General features: G+C 29.0%; 2 protein-coding genes across 3 annotated transcripts in view; both read left to right on the top strand.

Moving 5' to 3' along the window:
* LOC145288257 (uncharacterized) overlaps nt 1-19,460 on the top strand; it is a 298,307-nt gene that overhangs the window by 144,515 nt on the left and 134,332 nt on the right. The window lies entirely within an intron of this gene.
* Nucleotides 1-19,460, top strand: part of LOC145287719 (uncharacterized) — a 158,471-nt gene that overhangs the window by 58,113 nt on the left and 80,898 nt on the right. For both annotated transcript variants that reach the window (XM_080135471.1, XM_080135470.1), the window contains exon 4: nt 18,838-18,938. In XM_080135471.1, coding sequence (XP_079991597.1) covers nt 18,838-18,938 — 101 coding nt within the window. The remainder of the gene's footprint in view (nt 1-18,837; nt 18,939-19,460) is intronic.

Raw genomic sequence — 19,460 nt, 5'->3', positions numbered from 1 at the left:
AAATGTAAATAAAAAGAAGAATCAATGTATGCTTTTTAATGTAAACACAAATGTAAATAACAAGAAGAATGACGGTATGCCTTCTAATGTAAAAACAAATAACAATAACAAGAAGAATGACGGTATGCTTTCTAATGTAAACACAAATGTAAATAACAAGAAGAATGAAGGTATGCCTTCTAATGTAAACACAAATTAAAATAACAAGACAAATTAAGGTATTCTATCTAATGTAAACACAAATTACAATTACAAGAAGTATGAAGGTATGCTTTCTTATGTAAACACAAATTAAAATAACATAAAAAATGAAGGTATGCTTTCTAATGTAAACACACATGTAAATAACAAAAAGAATAAAATATGCTTTCTATTGTAAACACAAATTTAAATAAAATAAAAAATGAAGGTATACTTTCTAATGTAAACACAAATGTAAATAACAAACAGAATTAAGGTGTGCCTTCTAAGGTAAACACAAATAACAATAACAAGAAGAATGAAGGTATGCTTTCAAATATAAGCACAAATAGAAATAAGAAGAAAAATGAAGTTGTGCTTTCAAATGTAAACACAAATTGAAATTACAAGAAGAATGAAGGTATGCTTTCTAATGTAAACACAAATGTAAAAAAAAGAAGAATCAATGTATGCTTTCTAATGTAAACACAAATGTAAATAACAAGAAGAATGACGGTATGCCTTCTAATGTAAAAACAAATTTAAATAAAAAGAAGAATCAATGCATGCTTTCTAATGTAAACACAAATGTAAATAACAAGAAGAATGACGGTATGCCTTCCAATGTAAAAACAAATTTAAATAAAAAGAAGAATCAATGCATGCTTTCTAATGTAAAGACAAATGTAAATAACAAAAAGAATGACGGTATGCCTTCTAATGTAAAAACAAATAACAATAACAAGAAGAATGACGGTATGCCTTCTTATGTAAACACAAATGTAAATAAAAAGAAGAATCAATGTATGCTTTCTAATGTAAACACAAATGTAAATAACAAGAAGAATGACGGTAATCCTTCTAATGTAAAAACAAATAACAATAACAAGAAGAATGACGGTATGCCTTCTTATGTAAAAACAAATAACAATAACACGAAGAATGACGGTATGCTTTCTAATGTAAACCCAAATGTAAATAACAAAAAGAATGACGGTATGCCTTCTAATGTAAAAACAAAAAACGATAACAAGAAGAATGACGGTATGTTTTCTAATGTAAACACAAATGTAAATAACAACAAGAATGACAGTATGCCTTCTAATGTAAAAACTAACACCAATAAAAAGAAGAATAACGGTATGCTTTCTAATGTAAACCCAAATGTAAATAACAAAAATAATGACGGTATGCCTTCTAATGTAAAAACAAATAACAATAACAAGACGAATGAAGGTATGCTTTCTAATGTAAACCCAACTCTAAATAACAAGAAGAATGACAGTATGCCTTCTTATGTAAAAACAAATAACATTAACAAGAAGAATGACGGTATGCTTTTATGTAAACCCAAATGTAAATAACAAAAAGAATGACGGTATGCCTTCTAATGTAAAAACTAATAACAATAATAAGAAGAATGACAGTATGCCTTCTAATGTAAAAACAAATGATATTAACAAGAAGAATGAAGGTATGCTTTTTAATGTAAACCCAAATGTAAATAACAAAAAGAATGACGGTATGCCTTCTAATGTAAAAACTAATAACAATAAAAAGAAGAATGACAGTATGCCTTCTAATGTAAAAACAAATAACATTAACAAGAAGAATGACGGTATGCTTCTTAATGTAAACCCAAATGTAAATAACAAAAAGAATGACGGTATGCCTTCTAATGTAAAAACTAATAACAATAATAATAAGAATGACAGTATGCCTTCTAATGTAAAAACAAATAACATTACCAACAAGAATGACGGTATGCTTTTTAATGTAAACCCAAATGTAAATAACAAAAAGAATGACGGTATGCCTTCCAATGTAAAAACTAATAACAATAATAAGAAGAATGACAGTATGCCTTCTAATGTAAAAACAAATAACATTAACAAGAAGAATGACGGTATGCTTTTTAATGTAAACCCAAATGTAAATAACAAAAAGAATGACGGTATGCCTTCTAATGTAAAAACTAATAACAATAATAAGAAGAATGACAGTATGCCTTCTAATGTAAAAACAAATAACATTAACAAGAAGAATGACGGTATGCTTTCTAATGTAAACCCAAATGTAAATAACAAAAAGAATGACGGTATGCCTTCTAATGTAAAAACGAATAACAATAAAAAGAAGAATGAAGGTATGCTTTCTAATGTAAACCCAAATGTAAATAACAAAAAGAATGACGGTATGCTTTCTAATGTAAAAACTAATAACAATAAAAAGAAGAATGAATGTATGCTTTCTAATGTAAACCCAAATGTAAATAACAAGAAGAATAACGGTATGCCTTCTAATGTAAAAACTAATAACAATAAAAAGAAGAATGAATGTATGCTTTCTAATGTAAACCCAAATGTAAATAACAAGAAGAATGACGGTATGCCTTCTAATATAAAAACTAATAACAATAAAAAGAAGAATGAATGTATGCTTTCTAATGTAAACCCAAATGTAAATAACAAAAAGAATGACGGTATGCCTTCTAATGTAAAAACTAATAACAATAAAAAGAAGAATGAAGGTATGCTTTCTAATGTAAACCCAAATGTAAATAACAAAAAGAATGACGGTATGCCTTCTAATGTAAAAACTAATAACAATAAAAAGAAGAATGAATGTATGCTTTCTAATGTAAACCCAAATGTAAATAACAAAAAGAATGACGGTATGCCTTCTAATGAACAAACAAATAACAATAACAAGAAGAATGACGGTATGCCTTCTAATGAACAAACAAATAACAATAACAAGAAGAATGACGGTATGCCTTCTAATGTAAAAACTAATAAAAATAAAAAGAAGAATGAAGGTATGCTTTCTAATGTAAACCCAAATGTAAATAACAAAAAGAATGACAGTATGCCTTCTAATGTAAAAACTAATAACAATAAAAAGAAGAATGAAGGTATGCTTTCTAATGTAAACCCAAATGTAAATAACAAAAAGAATGACGGTATGCCTTCTAATGTAAAAACTAATAACAATAAAAAGAAGAATTAAGGTATGCTTTCTAATGTAAACCCAAATGTAAATAACAAAAAGAATGACGGTATGCTTTCTAATGTAAAAACTAATAACAATAAAAAGAAGAATGAATGTATGCTTTCTAATGTAAACCCAAATGTAAATAACAAAAAGAATGACGGTATGCCTTCTAATGAACAAACAAATAACAATAACAAGAAGAATGACGGTATGCCTTCTAATGTAAAAACGAATAACAATAACAAGAAGAATGAAGGTATGCTTTCTAATATAAACACAAATGTAAATAACAACAAGAATGACAGTATGCCTTCTAATGTAAAAACGAATAACAATAACAAGAAGAATGAAGGTATGCTTTCTAATGTAAACCCAAATGTAAATAACAAGAGGAAATACAGTATGCCTTCTAATGTAAAAACAAATAACATTAACAAGAAGAATGACGGTATGCTTTCTAATGTAAATACAACTGTAAATAACAAGACGAATGACGGTATGCCTTCTAATGTAAAAACAAACACCATTAACAAGAAGAATGACGGTATGCTTTCTAATGTAAATACAAATGTAAATAACAAGAAGAATGACGGTATGCCTTCTAATGTAAAAACAAATAACAATAACAAGAAGAATGACGTTATGCCTTCTAATGTTAACCAAAATGTAAATAACAAAAAGAATGACGGTATGCCTTCTAATGTAAAAACAAATAACAATAACAAGAAGAATGACGGTATGCCTACTAATGTAAACCCAAATGTAAATAACAAAAAGAATGACGGTATGCCTTCTAATGTAAAAACAAATAACAATAACAAGAAGAATGACAGTATGCTTTCTAATGTAAACACAAATGTAAATAACAAGAAGAATGACGGTATGCCTTCTAATGTAAAAACAAATAACAATAACAAGAAGAATAACGGTATGCTTTCTAATGTAAACCCAAATGTAAATAACAAAAAGAATGACGGTATGCCTTCTGATGTAAAAACAAATAACAATAACAAGAAGAATGACGGTATGCTTTCTAATGTAAATACAAATGTAAATAACAAGAAGAATGACGGTATGCCTTCTAATGTAAACACAAATATAACTAACAAGAAGAATTACGGCATGCTTCTAATGTAAAAACAAACAACAATAACAAGAAGATTGACGGCATGCCTTCTAATGTAAAAACAAATAACAATAACAAGAAAAATGACGGTATGCTTTCTAATGTAATCCCAAATGTAAATAACAAGAAGAATGACGGTATGCCTTCTAATGTAAAAACGAATAACAATAACAAATAGAATGAAGTTATGCTTTCTAATGTAAACACAAATGTAAATAACAACAAGAATGACAGTATGCCTTCTAATGTAAAAACTAATAACAATAAAAAGAAGAATGTAGGTATGCTTTCTAATGTAAACCCAAATGTAAATAACAAAAAGAATGACGGTATGCTTTCTAATGTAAAAACAAATAACAATAACAAGAAGAATGACGGTATGCCTTCTAATGTAAAAACGAATAACAATAACAAGAAGAATGAAGGTATGCTTTCTAATGTAAACCCAACTCTAAATAACAAGAAGAATGACAGTATGCCTTCTAATGTAAAAACAAATAACATTAACAAGAAGAATGACGGTATGCTTTTATGTAAACCCAAATGTAAATAACAAAAAGAATGACGGTATGCCTTCTAATGTAAAAACTAATAACAATAATAAGAAAAATGACAGTATGCCTCCTAATGTAAAAACAAATGATATTAACAAGAAGAATGAAGGTATGCTATTTAATGTAAACCCAAATGTAAATAACAAAAAGAATGACGGTATGCCTTCTAATGTAAAAACTAATAACAATAAAAAGAAGAATGACAGTATGCCTTCTAATGTAAAAACAAATAACATTAACAAGAAGAATGACGGTATGCTTCTTAATGTAAACCCAAATGTAAATAACAAAAAGAATGACGGTATGCCTTCTAATGTAAAAACTAATAACAATAATAAGAAGAATGACAGTATGCCTTCTAATGTAAAAACAAATAACATTAACAAGTAGAATGACGGTATGCTTTTTAATGTAAACCCAAATGTAAATAACAAAAAGAATGACGGTATGTCTCCTAATGTAAAAACTAATAACAATAATAATAAGAATGACAATATGCCTTCTAATGTAAAAACAAATAACATTAACAAGAAGAATGACGGTATGCTTTCTAATGTAAACCCAAATGTAAATAACAAAAAGAATGACGGTATGCCTTCTAATGTAAAAACGAATAACAATAAAAAGAAGAATGAAGGTATGCTTTCTAATGTAAACCCAAATGTAAATAACAAAAAGAATGACAGTATGCCTTCTAATGTAAAAACTAATGACAATAAAAAGAGGAATGAATGTATGCTTTCTAATGTAAACCCAAATGTAAATAACAAAAAGAATGACGGTATGCCTTCTAATGTAAAAACTAATAACAATAAAAAGAAGAATGAAGGCATGCTTTCTAATGTAAACCCAAATGTAAATAACAAAAAGAATGACGGTATGCCATTCTAATGTAAAAACTAATAACAATAAAAAGAAGAATGAATGTATGCTTTCTAATGTAAACCCAAATGTAAATCACAAAAAGAATGACGGTATGCCTTCTAATGTAAAAACTAATAACAATAAAAAGAAGAATGAAGGTATGCTTTCTAATGTAAACCCAAATGTAAATAACAAAAAGAATGACGGTATGCCTTCTAATGTAAAAACTAATAACAATAAAAAGAAGAATGAATGTATGCTTTCTAATGTAAACCCAAATGTAAATAACAAGAAGAATGACGGTATGCCTTCTAATGTAAAAACTAATAAAAATAAAAAGAAGAATGAAGGTATGCTTTCTAATGTAAACCCAAATGTAAATAACAAAAAGAATGACGGTATGCCTGCTAATGTAAAAACTAATAACAATAAAAAGAAGAATGAATGTATGCTTTCTAATGTAAACCCAAATGTAAATAACAAAAAGAATGACGGTATGCCTTCTAATGTAAAAACTAATAACAATAAAAAGAAGAATGAAGGTATGCTTTCTAATGTAAACCCAAATGTAAATCACAAAAAGAATGACGGTATGCCTTCTAATGTAAAAACGAATAACCATAACAAGAAGGATGAAGGTATGCTTTCTAATGTAAACCCAAATGTAAATAACAAAAAGAATGACGGTATGCCTTCTAATGTAAAAACTAATAACAATAAAAAGAAGAATGAAGGTATGCTTTCTAATGTAAACCCAAATGTAAATAACAAAAAGAATGACGGTATGCCTTCTAATGTAAAAACTAATAACAATAAAAAGAAGAATGAATGTATGCCTTCTAATGTAAACCCAAATGTAAATCACAAAAAGAATGACGGTATGCCTTCTAATGTAAAAACAAATAACAATAAAAAGAAGAATGAAGGTATGCTTTCTAATGTAAAAACGAATAACAATAACAAGAAGAATGAAGGTATGCCTTCTAATGTAAAAACTAATAACAATAAAAAGAAGAATTAATATATGCTTTCTAATGTAAACCCAAATTTAAATAACAAGAAGAATGACGGTATGCCTTCTAATGTAAAAACTAATAACAATAAAAAGAAGTATGAAGGTATGCTTTCTAATGTAAACCCAAATGTAAATAACAAGAAGAATAACGGTATGCCTTCTAATGTAAAAACTAATAACAATAAAAAGAAGAATGAATGTATGCTTTCTAATGTAAACCCAAATGTAAATAACAAGAAGAATGACGGTATGCCTTCTAATATAAAAACTAATAACAATAAAAGGAAGAATGAATGTATGCTTTCTAATGTAAACCCAAATGTAAATAACAAGAAGAATTACGGTATGCCTTCTAATGTAAAAACTAATAACAATAAAAAGAAGTATGAAGGTATGCTTTCTAATGTAAACATAAATGTAAATAACAAAAAGAATGACAGTATGCCTTCTAATGTAAAAACTAATAACAATAAAAAGAAGAATGAAGGTATGCTTTCTAATGTAAACCCAAATGTAAATAACAAGAAGAATTACGGTATGCCTTCTTATGTAAAAACAAATAACAATAACAAGAAGAATGACAGTATGCCTTCTAATGTAAAAACAAATAACATTAACAAGAAGAATGACGGTATGCTTTTTAATGTAAACCCAAATGTAAATAACAAAAAGAATGACGGTATGCCTTCTAATGTAAAAACTAATAACAATAATAAGAAGAATGACAGTATGCCTTCTAATGTAAAAACGAATAACAATAACAAGAAGAATGAAGGTATGCTTTCTAATGTAATCTCAAATGTAAATAACAAGAAGAATGACGGTATGCTTTCTAATGTAAAAACAAATAACAATAACAAGAGAAATGACGGTATGCTTTCTAATGTAATCCCAAATGTAAATAACAAGAAAAATGACGGTATACCTTCTAATGTAAAAACAAATAACAATAACAAGAAGAATGAAGGTATGCTTTCTAATGTAAACCCAAATGTAAATAAAAAGAAGAGTCAATGTATGCTTTTATATCTAAACCCAAATGTAAATAAAAAGAAGAATGACGGTATGCCTTCTAATGTAAAAACAAATAACAATAACAAGAAGAATGAAGGTATGCTTTCTAATGTAAACCCAAATGTAAATAACAAAAAGAATGACGGTATGCCTTTTTATGTAAAAACAATAACAATAACAAGAAGAATGAAGGTATTCTTTCTAATGTAAAAACAAAAAACATTAACAAGAAGAATGAGGGTATGCTTTCTAATGTAAACACAAATGTAAATAACAAGAAGAATGACGGTATGCCTTCTAATGTAAAAACAAATAACAATAACAAGAAGAATGACGGTATGCTTTCTATTGTAAACACAAATGTAAATAACAAGAAGAATGACGGTAGGCCTTCTAATGTAAAAACAAATAACAATAACAAGAAGAATGACGGTATGCTTTCTATTGTAAACACAAATGTAAATAACAAGAAGAATGACGGTAGGCTTGCTATTGTAAACACAAATGTAAATAACAAGAAGAATGAAGTATGCCTTCTAATGTAAAAACAAATAACAATAACAAGAAGAGTGACGGTATGCTTTCTAATGTAAAAACAAATAACAATAACAAGCAGAATGACGGTATGCCTTTTAATGTAAAAACAAATAACAATAACAAGAAGAATGACGGTATGCTTTCTAATGTAAAAACAAATAACTATAACAAGAAGAATGACGGTATGCTTTCTAATGTAAACACAAATGTAAATAAAAAGAAGAATCAATGTATGCTTTCTAATGTACCTATTTACTATGCCTCCCCACGGGACAGAGTTAGACACCAGGGTCGTTTTTTAACGTGGAGAAAAGGTACAAAAATAAAAATTGTCTCAGTCGTGAAGGATTTCTCCTCCACCGAAAGAGAACAAGAAATAGAAGTGCAGCATCTGAAGAACAGATACTACACTTTGATCTTGTCCCGAAGGCCAAGTTGATATAGATTGATAAGAAGAATGACGGTATGCTTTCTAATGTAAAAACAAATAAAAAACACAAGAAGAATGACGGTATGCTTTCTAATGTAAACACCAATATACATAACAAGAAGAATGACGGTATGTCTTCTAATGTAAAAACTAATAACAATAACAAGAAGAATGAAGGTATGCCTTCTAATGTAAAAACAAATAACAATAACAAAAAGAATGACGGTATGCTTTCTAATGTAAAAACAAATAAACATAACAAAAAGAATGACGGTATGCCTTCTAATGTAAAAAAAATAAACATAACAAATAGAATGAAGGTATGTTTCTAATGTAAACACAAATGTTAATAAAAAGAAGAATCAATGTATGCTTTCTAATGTAAACACAAATGTAAATAACAAGAAGAATGAGGTTATGCTTTCTTATGTAAAAACAAATGTAAATAAAAAGAAGAATGACGGTATGCTTTCTAATGTAAACACAAATGTAAATAACAAGAAGAATTACGGTATGCTTTCTAATGTAAAAACAAATAACAATAACAAGAAGAATGATAGTATGCTTTCTAATGTAAACACAAATGTTAATAAAAAGAAGAATCAATGTATGCTTTCTAATGTAAACACAAATGTAAATAACAAGAATGACGGTATGCCTTCTAATGTAAATAAAAATTAAAAACACAAGAAGAATGACGGTATGCTTTCTAATGTAAAAACAAATAAACATAACAAAAAGAATGAAGGTATGCCTTCTAATGTAAAAACAAAAAACATTAACAAGAAGAATGAGGGTATGCTTTCTAATGTAAACACAAATGTAAATAACAAGAAGAATGACGGTATGCCTTCTAATGTAAAAACAAATTTAAATAAAAAGAAGAATCAATGTATGCTTTCTAATGTAAACACAAATGTTAATAAAAAGAAGAATTAATGTATGCTTTCTAATGTAAACACAAATGTAAATAACAAGAAGAATGACGGTATGCTTTCTAATGTAAAAACAAATTTAAATAAAAAGAAGAATCAATGTATGCTTTCTAATGTAAACAGAAATGTAAATAACAAGAAGAATAACGGTATGCTTTCTAATGTAAAAACAAATAACAATAACAAGAAGAATGACGGTATGCTTTCTAATTTAAACACAAATGTAAATAACAAGAAGAATGAAGGTATGCATTCTAATGTAAACACAAATTAAAATAACAAGAAAAAGGAAGGTATTCTATCTAATGTAAACACAAATTACAATAACAAGAAGTATGAAGGTATGCTTTCTTATGTAAACACAAATTAAAATAACATAAAAAATGAAGGTATGCTTTCTAATGTAAACGCAAATATAAATAACAAAAAGAATGAAGGTATGCTTTCTTTTGTAAACACAAATGTAAATAAAATAAAAAATGAAGGTATGCTTTCTAATGTAAACACAAATGTAAATAACAAACAAAATGAAGGTGTGCCTTCTAATGTAAACACAAATTTAAATAACAAGAAGAATGAAGGTATGCTTTCAAATGTAAACACAAATTGAAATTACAATAACAAGAAGAATGAAGGTATGCTTTCTAATGTAAACACAAATGTAAATAAAAAGAAGAATGACGGTATGCCTTCTAATGTAAAAACAAATAACAATAACAAGAAGAATGAAGGTATGCTTTCTAATGCAAGCACAAATGTAAATAACAAGAAGAATGACGGGATTCCTTCTAATGTAAAAACAAATAACAATAACAAGAAGAATGAAGGTATGCTTTCTAATGTAAACCCAAATGTAAATAACAAGAAGAATGAGGGTATGCCTTTTAATGTAAAAACAAATGTAAATAAAAAGAAGTATCAATGCATGCTTTCTAATATAAACACAAATGTAAATAACAAGAAGAATGACGGTATGCCTTCTAATGTAAAAACAAATAACAATAACAAGAAGAATGACGGTATGCTTTCTAATGTAAAAACAAATAACAATAACAAGAAGAATGACGGTATGCTTTCTAATGTAAAAACAAATAACTATAACAAGAAGAATGACGGTATGCTTTCTAATGTAAACACAAATATAAATAACAAGAAGAATGAAGGTATGCCTTCTAATGTAAAAACAAACAACAATAACAAGAAGAATGACGGTATGCTTTCTAATGTAAAAACAAATAACAATAACAAGAAGAATGACGTTATGCTTTCTAATGTAAACACAAATGTAAATAAAAAGACGAATCAATGTATGCTTTCTAATGTAAACACAAATGTAAATAACAAGAAGAATGACGGTATTCCTTCTAATGTAAAAACTAATAACAATAACAAGAAGAATGACGGTATGGTTTCTAATGTAAACACAAATGTAAATAAAAAGAAGAATCAATGTATGCTTTTTAATGTAAACACAAATGTAAATAACAAGAAGAATGACGGTATGCCTTCTAATGTAAAAACAAATAACAATAACAAGAAGAATGACGGTATGCTTTCTAATGTAAACACAAATGTAAATAACAAGAAGAATGAAGGTATGCCTTCTAATGTAAACACAAATTAAAATAACAAGACAAATTAAGGTATTCTATCTAATGTAAACACAAATTACAATTACAAGAAGTATGAAGGTATGCTTTCTTATGTAAACACAAATTAAAATAACATAAAAAATGAAGGTATGCTTTCTAATGTAAACACACATGTAAATAACAAAAAGAATAAAATATGCTTTCTATTGTAAACACAAATTTAAATAAAATAAAAAATGAAGGTATACTTTCTAATGTAAACACAAATGTAAATAACAAACAGAATTAAGGTGTGCCTTCTAATGTAAACACAAATAACAATAACAAGGAGAATGAAGGTATGCTTTCAAATATAAACACAAATAGAAATAAGAAGAAAAATGAAGTTGTGCTTTCAAATGTAAACACAAATTGAAATTACAAGAAGAATGAAGGTATGCTTTCTAATGTAAACACAAATGTAAAAAAAAGAAGAATCAATGTATGCTTTCTAATGTAAACACAAATGTAAATAACAAGAAGAATGACGGTATGCCTTCTAATGTAAAAACAAATTTAAATAAAAAGAAGAATCAATGCATGCTTTCTAATGTAAACACAAATGTAAATAACAAGAAGAATGACGGTATGCCTTCCAATGTAAAAACAAATTTAAATAAAAAGAAGAATCAATGCATGCTTTCTAATGTAAAGACAAATGTAAATAACAAAAAGAATGACGGTATGCCTTCTAATGTAAAAACAAATAACAATAACAAGAAGAATGACGGTATGCCTTCTTATGTAAACACAAATGTAAATAAAAAGAAGAATCAATGTATGCTTTCTAATGTAAACACAAATGTAAATAACAAGAAGAATGACGGTAATCCTTCTAATGTAAAAACAAATAACAATAACAAGAAGAATGACGGTATGCCTTCTTATGTAAAAAAATAACAATAACAAGAAGGATGACGGTATGCTTTCTAATGTAAACACAAATGTAAATAACAAGAAGAATTAAGGTATGCCTTCTAATGTAAACACAAATTTAAATAACAAGAAGAATGAAGGTATGCTTTCTTATGTAAACACAAATTTAAATAAAATAAAAAATGAAGGTATGCTTTCTAATGTAAACACAAATGTAAATAACAAACAGAATGAAGGTGTGCTTTCTAATATAAACACAAATTTAAATAACAAGGAGAATGACGGTTTGCTTTCAAAGTAAACACAAATTGAAATAAGAAGAAAAATGAAGTTATGCTTTCAAATGTAAACACAAATTGAAATTACAAGAAGAATGAAGGTATGTTTTCTAATGTAAACACAAATATAAATAACAAGAAGAATGAAGGTATGCTTTTTCACGTAAACACAAATTTAAATTGCAAGGAAAATTAAAGTATGCTTTCTAATGTAAACACAAATTAAAATACCAAGAAAAAGTAAGGCGTGTTTTCTGATGTAAAACAAATTAACATAGCAAGAAGAATGTAGGTGGTCTTTCTAATGTTAACACAAATTGAAATAACAAGAAGAATGAAGGTCTGCTTTCTAATGTAAACACAGATTTAAATGGCCAGAAAAATGAAGGTGTGTTTCTCATGTAAACACAAATTTAAATAGCAAGAAAAATGAAGGCGTGTTTTCTAATGTAAAAACAAATTAAAATAGTAAGAAGAATGAAGGTGTTCTTTCTAATGTAAATACTAATTGAAATAGCATGGAAAATGAAGGAATGCTTTCTAATGTAAACACAAATGTAAATAGCCAGAAAAAGGAAAGCGTGTTTTTTAATGTAAAAACAAATTAAAATAACAAGAAGAATGAAGCGTTCTTTCTAAATACCAACATAAAATGTTTGCATAAAATGAAACAGCAAAAATAAAAAAAATGAATGCATTAAAGTCTTCACATATGTTGGTTAAGGTCATATTCTATGTATATATTCTTCCTTCGCCACACCAAACCTGACATGATTATGATTGGAATGTATACTATTTTCTACATGGTATGTAAGTATGTAATAGCAAAACGTAATATAATTGTTATACGCTTGAGTTGTTATGTTTAATTTCTTAGCAAAATTATTCATTTAGATTTACAACTTTAAAAAAGTAAATGATATTTGCCAACGAAACGTAACTGAAACTTAATATTTAAAAAAACAAACAAAAAACAGATCAATATACACTATGTTACATAAATATTTGGACGTTGTTTATATATTTTGTAAAAATAATATTAAATTACCTCACATATCAATACACACTATGTTATATATTATATATATAAATATATAAATAGAAAAGATGTAAATATACGCAATATTATATAAATAATTGGACGTTGTTTACGTATATTATATCAAAATATAAATATACACCCATAAAAAGGGGTCCATATGCAATAAATACATATAAAGTAATAGCATTCGTATGTGTCTGTTTGTACTAGTCTGCTACAACCCAAACAACTGGACCGATCATGACCAAACCTAGCATGATAATGGCATCCCGCCTAGGGATGGTGCACACCATTTTTCAAGGTCAAGGTAAAAAGGTTTAGGTCATAGTCTATGTATATATACTTCCTTCAGCCCACACCAAACCTGACATGATGATCGTCTCCGACCTAGGGATGGTGCACATCATTGGTCAAGGTCAAAGATTAAAGTCATATAAGGTGCGGCTCTTACAGCATCCACTTAATGCTAGGGCGCCTGCGTACAGAAAACTTCCGTGCAAAACGCAGCCATCTTTGCGAGTACGTTATGTAAATAATTGGGAGCTGTTTACGTATGTTTAAAACAGCAAAAAATGAACGTGTTCTTTCAAATGTAAACAAAAAATGTTTCCATAAAACGAAGCAGCAAAAAATATATATATATGGGGCTTTAAAATGTAAACAAAAACACAAAAAAGAAAATTAATGTGTTTTTAAATGTGAACACTAAATGTTTCAGTGAATTTAAATAGCAATAAAAATGAATGTGTGCTTTCAAATGCGAACATAAAATGTTTTCATAAAATGAAACAGCAAAAAAAAAAAAAAAATGAATGTCTGCTTTCAAATATAAAAACAAATCTTTTCTTTCTCATTGAAATAGCAATAAAAATGAATATGAGTTCATTACGTAAAGATTATCTTTCAATCTGATACAAAACTTGTTGCTGCATTCTAAAAATTTGTGCATCTCACATTTATCTTGTAGTGATCATTGTAAACATGTTTCTCACAAGTGTTACATATTGTTGTTTAATTTTCGATCCTTTGATCTGAACACAAAATGCACATCTCTTTTCCTGAACCTATGATAAAGAAAATATCAAAATATTAATTCCATATTGAATATTAAAGAGAAGTCTAATGATATATAATATGCGTTTATATCTTCAAATTTTCTAATTCCACTTGAAAAATTCAAAATAAAAAAATCATAAAATTATACCTACATTAGTCAGTCGGGGTGACTGGACCCGTCACTTAGTAAGAAGAGTATTGGGAGGAAAAGAAATAAGTTACCAACTAGGAATTACGAATAATTAAGCGAAGTCTGGGTGGTAATACACCTCATGGAATTTTATATAATTCTAACGCAGGATTAAGAGATTGTTTCAGAATTTTATATAATCCTATCTAACATGATGAAAAATGTTGAAGCAGTTCAGTGGATATAGGGTAACCTGGAGCAATTCCATATCATATGTTTTGCTTTTTATTTTATTGGAATCGTTTGAAATGAATAATTTTTATATTTATTTATTTTCGTAATTATTTTCATAATTGTTGCTGTTTCACAACGAGGATTAGTTGCCCCAAAACATTGTGAGACGACAACAACTATGGAAGGCAGTGATTACTTAGGATAAAGTTAAGAGACGCAGCATTTTTATCCCGTCGCAGTTAACAACCTGAAGAAGGCCAGAGGAACAGTTGGCCGAAACGTGATGAGACAACAACTACGAAGATGCGGATAACCGCTTGCAAAAAATAAAATAAATACTTTCTTTTAACTGATTTTCATCTGAGAGGGTATGAAATTAACCCTGGTTATCCTATATCTATAAAAGATTTCTGTTTGTCTGTCTGTTTGTCTGTTCCACTTTTCTCGGAAACTACTGCACTGATATGGTTGACATTTTGTTTTGGTAAAGTGCAGCGAACTAAGTATTATGGTATCCGTCCGATGCACAGTGATGCTAGAGACTTACAAAGAATTCCACAAAGATAACACGTATGAGGATTGTGAGAGTGTACTGCTTGATTTGCGTTTTCTGTTGTCTTATAATTGCTGTGGAAACGTAGATATGATAATTAAAACACATAATAAAACACCAAATGGGAACATTAAAATAGAAAATAATAAAATAAAAAAATTGATCAACATAACAACAAAAATAACACAAAGAACAAACATAATTATTAGAAATAATATTGATGTAAATCTTAATAATAAAAACATTGGCAATACATTTAAAAAAAGTAACTGTAGAACGTAAGAACTCTGTCCACTATAAAATAAATGCCAAAGAGCATCGTTTACCAGACAAGAATATTTGCTAAGGAAAACATCAAATAACAAAAAGTATTACGTGGAAATGACTTTACTGGATTTTAAAAGTTAATATTACGATTACAAAAGTACATTCAAATAGAAAAAAATACCGAGGAAAAACGGCATTACGAAACACTACTAGGAAGAAAAGAGGACGATCACAGATAGTAAAGTGGAAAATAATACGACAGGCTAGCACATGTAGAAACTTAGATGACCTGTGTAGACTATGTTTGAATGAGAAATTAGCTATCCTAAACATTAATGGACTCTAAAATTTATTAAAGTGCAGGGGCAAAATATAAAACGTATATATACACAAAAACAAACTTTACGTTAGGATAACACATATACACAAATAAATAAATGATAATTACAGCAAAAGCCAATATGATAATCATAATAACAATTAATAAAAAAATAAATTCATATACACATATACAAGCATAAAAATAAAATGTATAAAATAGAAATAAACAATAAAATAAAAATGTAAATAAAAAATGCAGATTAAAACTAAGTCACTTCTCAATATAAAGAAAAGACAAACACGATTTCCGTCAAATAGAACAAAGAAACAGGGAAACGTGCAGATGAAACTCGAAAAATTCTGTGTAGCTTAATTGACACATATATTTTCAAAACTTATTTTCTCTATTATCTCTCTCTCTTTCTCTCTCTTCTCCCCCCTCCCTCTCTCTCTCTCTCTCTCTCTCTCTATATATATATATATATATATATATATATATATATATATATATATATATATTTGTTTATTGTATTTTGGGGAAAGAGTTCCGACAAAGTGCTCGATTACAAAGAAAAACTTTTTCGATATAAGAGCTAAATATTTGTCTATTAATTATACAGAAGTTCAGAAAAACATTGGTACCGTCGGCATGTCAGTACAGTTGGGAAAGCAGAAATCCGGAAAGGAGTTCCAAAGTCTAGCAGTTATGAAGAAGAAACTATTAGAGTAGAAGACTTTCTTACATCTAGGGAACTGTGTAGGGGTGAGATTTTGCTGCTTGTCTCGTTTGTCAGGGGTAGTAATGTCGAAGGAGTACAAGGGCCTGTAGTTCGTCGGAGCATTCACCATTAAAATACTTGCAGAGGGATGCAACATTTCGTCGATGGGACAGAAGTTGAAGCTTTGATGACAGTTCGGGACCTATCAGGTTAGCGACTCTCTTTTGAACCCTGTTTAGGAGCGAGACTAGTAGCAGATGTACCAGCTCAAATGTGACAACAGTACCTCATACACGGGCGAATGGTGGCCTTGTACATATATAGAACACTTTCGGGCGTAAGTAGCTTTCTAGTACGGTAAAGAGATTTCACTTTCCTCGCAGCGGCCTTGGCAATGCTTTCAACGTATCTGTTCCAGCTCATGTTCCCTGTGAACGTTAAGCACAGGAGTTTTAAAGAAGTACTTTCAGGTAATGTATCTTTAGTTATAGCTATTGGTGGTGGAGAAGGTGTCTTGTAATTATTGAAAGAAACAAGCTTTTACCTGGCCGAATTGAATGTGGCCATTCCACTACAGATTTGAGGTCTTCCTCTAGTCTTTTGTCATTTCCTTAGATATGTGTTCATTTGCTTTCCCTTCGTGCCAGTTATAGAGAGTGTCGTCATCCACAAATATACCCTTCTCTTATTTAAGGAAGATTTAATTATGTTAAGTATTCGTCCATTGATACCGTAAAATCTGATTTTCCTGAGAGGATCATCGTGCCAAACCCTGTCAAAAGATTTAGATATATCTAGAGCTACCGCCCTACCCTATACCTACCTGATATTAAATTGTACCACCAAAAAGTAAGAGATTTTGTGCGCAGGGCATCTGTCCGGAACAGATTGGATAGAGCGAGTTAAACCAACCAATAAATAAATTCTGCCGTAAGGTAGGAAACTCCTCTACTGGGGCACAGCAATTGAAGGATGAGTTAAAGGAAAAATTACCGGAAGTTTTATCATCAGGTCTCGGAAGATTGACCAAGGCTATAGCAAGATTTGAGCTAAAGGAAAACACTCTACCCACTTTCAAGAAGAATCGAAACGTCCCGTGTTCGGCAGTCGAGAAAATTGATAAGGGACTGGATCGGTCAGAAAAGACTGGAATACTGTGGAAAGTAATCACGAGTGAATGGGCTGCCCTATCGTATATGTTACCAAAAAGACTAAGTAAATTCGTTCCTGTGCGGATTTTTCCACGGGTTTGAATACGTTTTTGAAAGATTACACTATCCCCTTCCCACACGCAGATTATTTATTCTACAAACTGAACGGTGGTATAATATTCTCTATAGTGGATTTAAGTGACACGTATCTACAGATCCCTGTTTAAGAGGAATGCTTTAAACTCATCTGCATCAATACACACAAGAGACTCTACAAGTTCGAGATGTTAGGCTTCGAAGTCAAGATCGCAACTCCAATCTTTCCGCAGGTCATGGATACCATATTGGGTGGTATCGACTTTGCATACGCCTACTTGAACGACATCGTTGTTTCCAGTAAATCCGCAGATGAGCATACAAACATATATAGGAGGTTTTTAAAAGAATTAAAAACTTCGGATTTAAAGTAAAAGAATCAAAGTGTGATTTCCTCATGAACGAGATAAAATATCTAGATCACATGATTGACATAAATGGAAGACACCTTTAAGCTGGTGTACTTTTACTAACAACAGATTAGCCATGCTGATGTCTTACATAGACAAAGACATAATGGAGATGATCAGCTCTTGCAGGTCGTGTGTGTGTGTGTGTGCGTTTACACATATTCAAACAGATATGTTCGTGTAACATGGACAAGGTAAGAGGCATTAATTCTGGATGGGTTCGAAAAATATGACACATAGCGTTAATAAATGTTTTTGTTAAAAAAGAAAATAATGCCGACCGGATTTTTATTATATTTTTCCAGTTTTATTTTTATGAATTACTAATGTAAAGTGTAACGCCATGTAACGTTACATTAGGATGAAGTACAAAATATATTAACATTTAGAAGACATATTTTCGTATTTTGTTATATATTTTTAGGTACGGAAGTAAATTGGCCAATCCGAAAAATGTTAGTGAATTAAATTACTTGAAAGAAACGGCAGCGAACGAATTCAAGAATGCAAATCATTTTTGGATCGGTAAGTTGTAGATAAATTGTCGATTTTCGCTGTTGATTTTATCCAGATTTTCAAGTGTTTCTACACATCACGAAAATTCGACTTTCTTTTCTTTTTTTATAAAATTTAAGTTTCCAAATATTTAAATTCATGTATAAAACTTGACAGTAACTGTTTAATAGCGCAAAATCATTCATTTAATTGTTATATTATTATTATTATTATATCAATCAATGAACGTATTTTACCCATAACTCATGGCATAATAAACAATAAATTAAAAGTGAAATGCAACTTCTCTTCAAATTTTCGAATTTTGTAATCATGCCCAAATGCATTTTATTTTCTTTTAGTGCTATTTCTTCTGATGAGTTAAGGGCAAAATAGATTCATTGATTGATATAATAATTTAGTGAATGGTTTTGTACTATGGAGCGGGTATTCTTAAGAATTGTAAATGTAAACGGAATAAAAAGAATAAATTGTAAGATGGTCATCATCATAAAATTTGGAATATAGACTTTTGTCATTTCTTTGCTATAT

The sequence above is a fragment of the Euprymna scolopes genome, chromosome 11, assembly GCF_053919585.1.
Source record: "Euprymna scolopes isolate OS-2025 chromosome 11, ASM5391958v1, whole genome shotgun sequence".
NCBI classification, from domain to species: domain Eukaryota; kingdom Metazoa; phylum Mollusca; class Cephalopoda; order Sepiida; family Sepiolidae; genus Euprymna; species Euprymna scolopes.
Note: the sequence above shows the minus strand (reverse complement) of the source record. Positions and strands in the feature narration are given on the sequence as shown.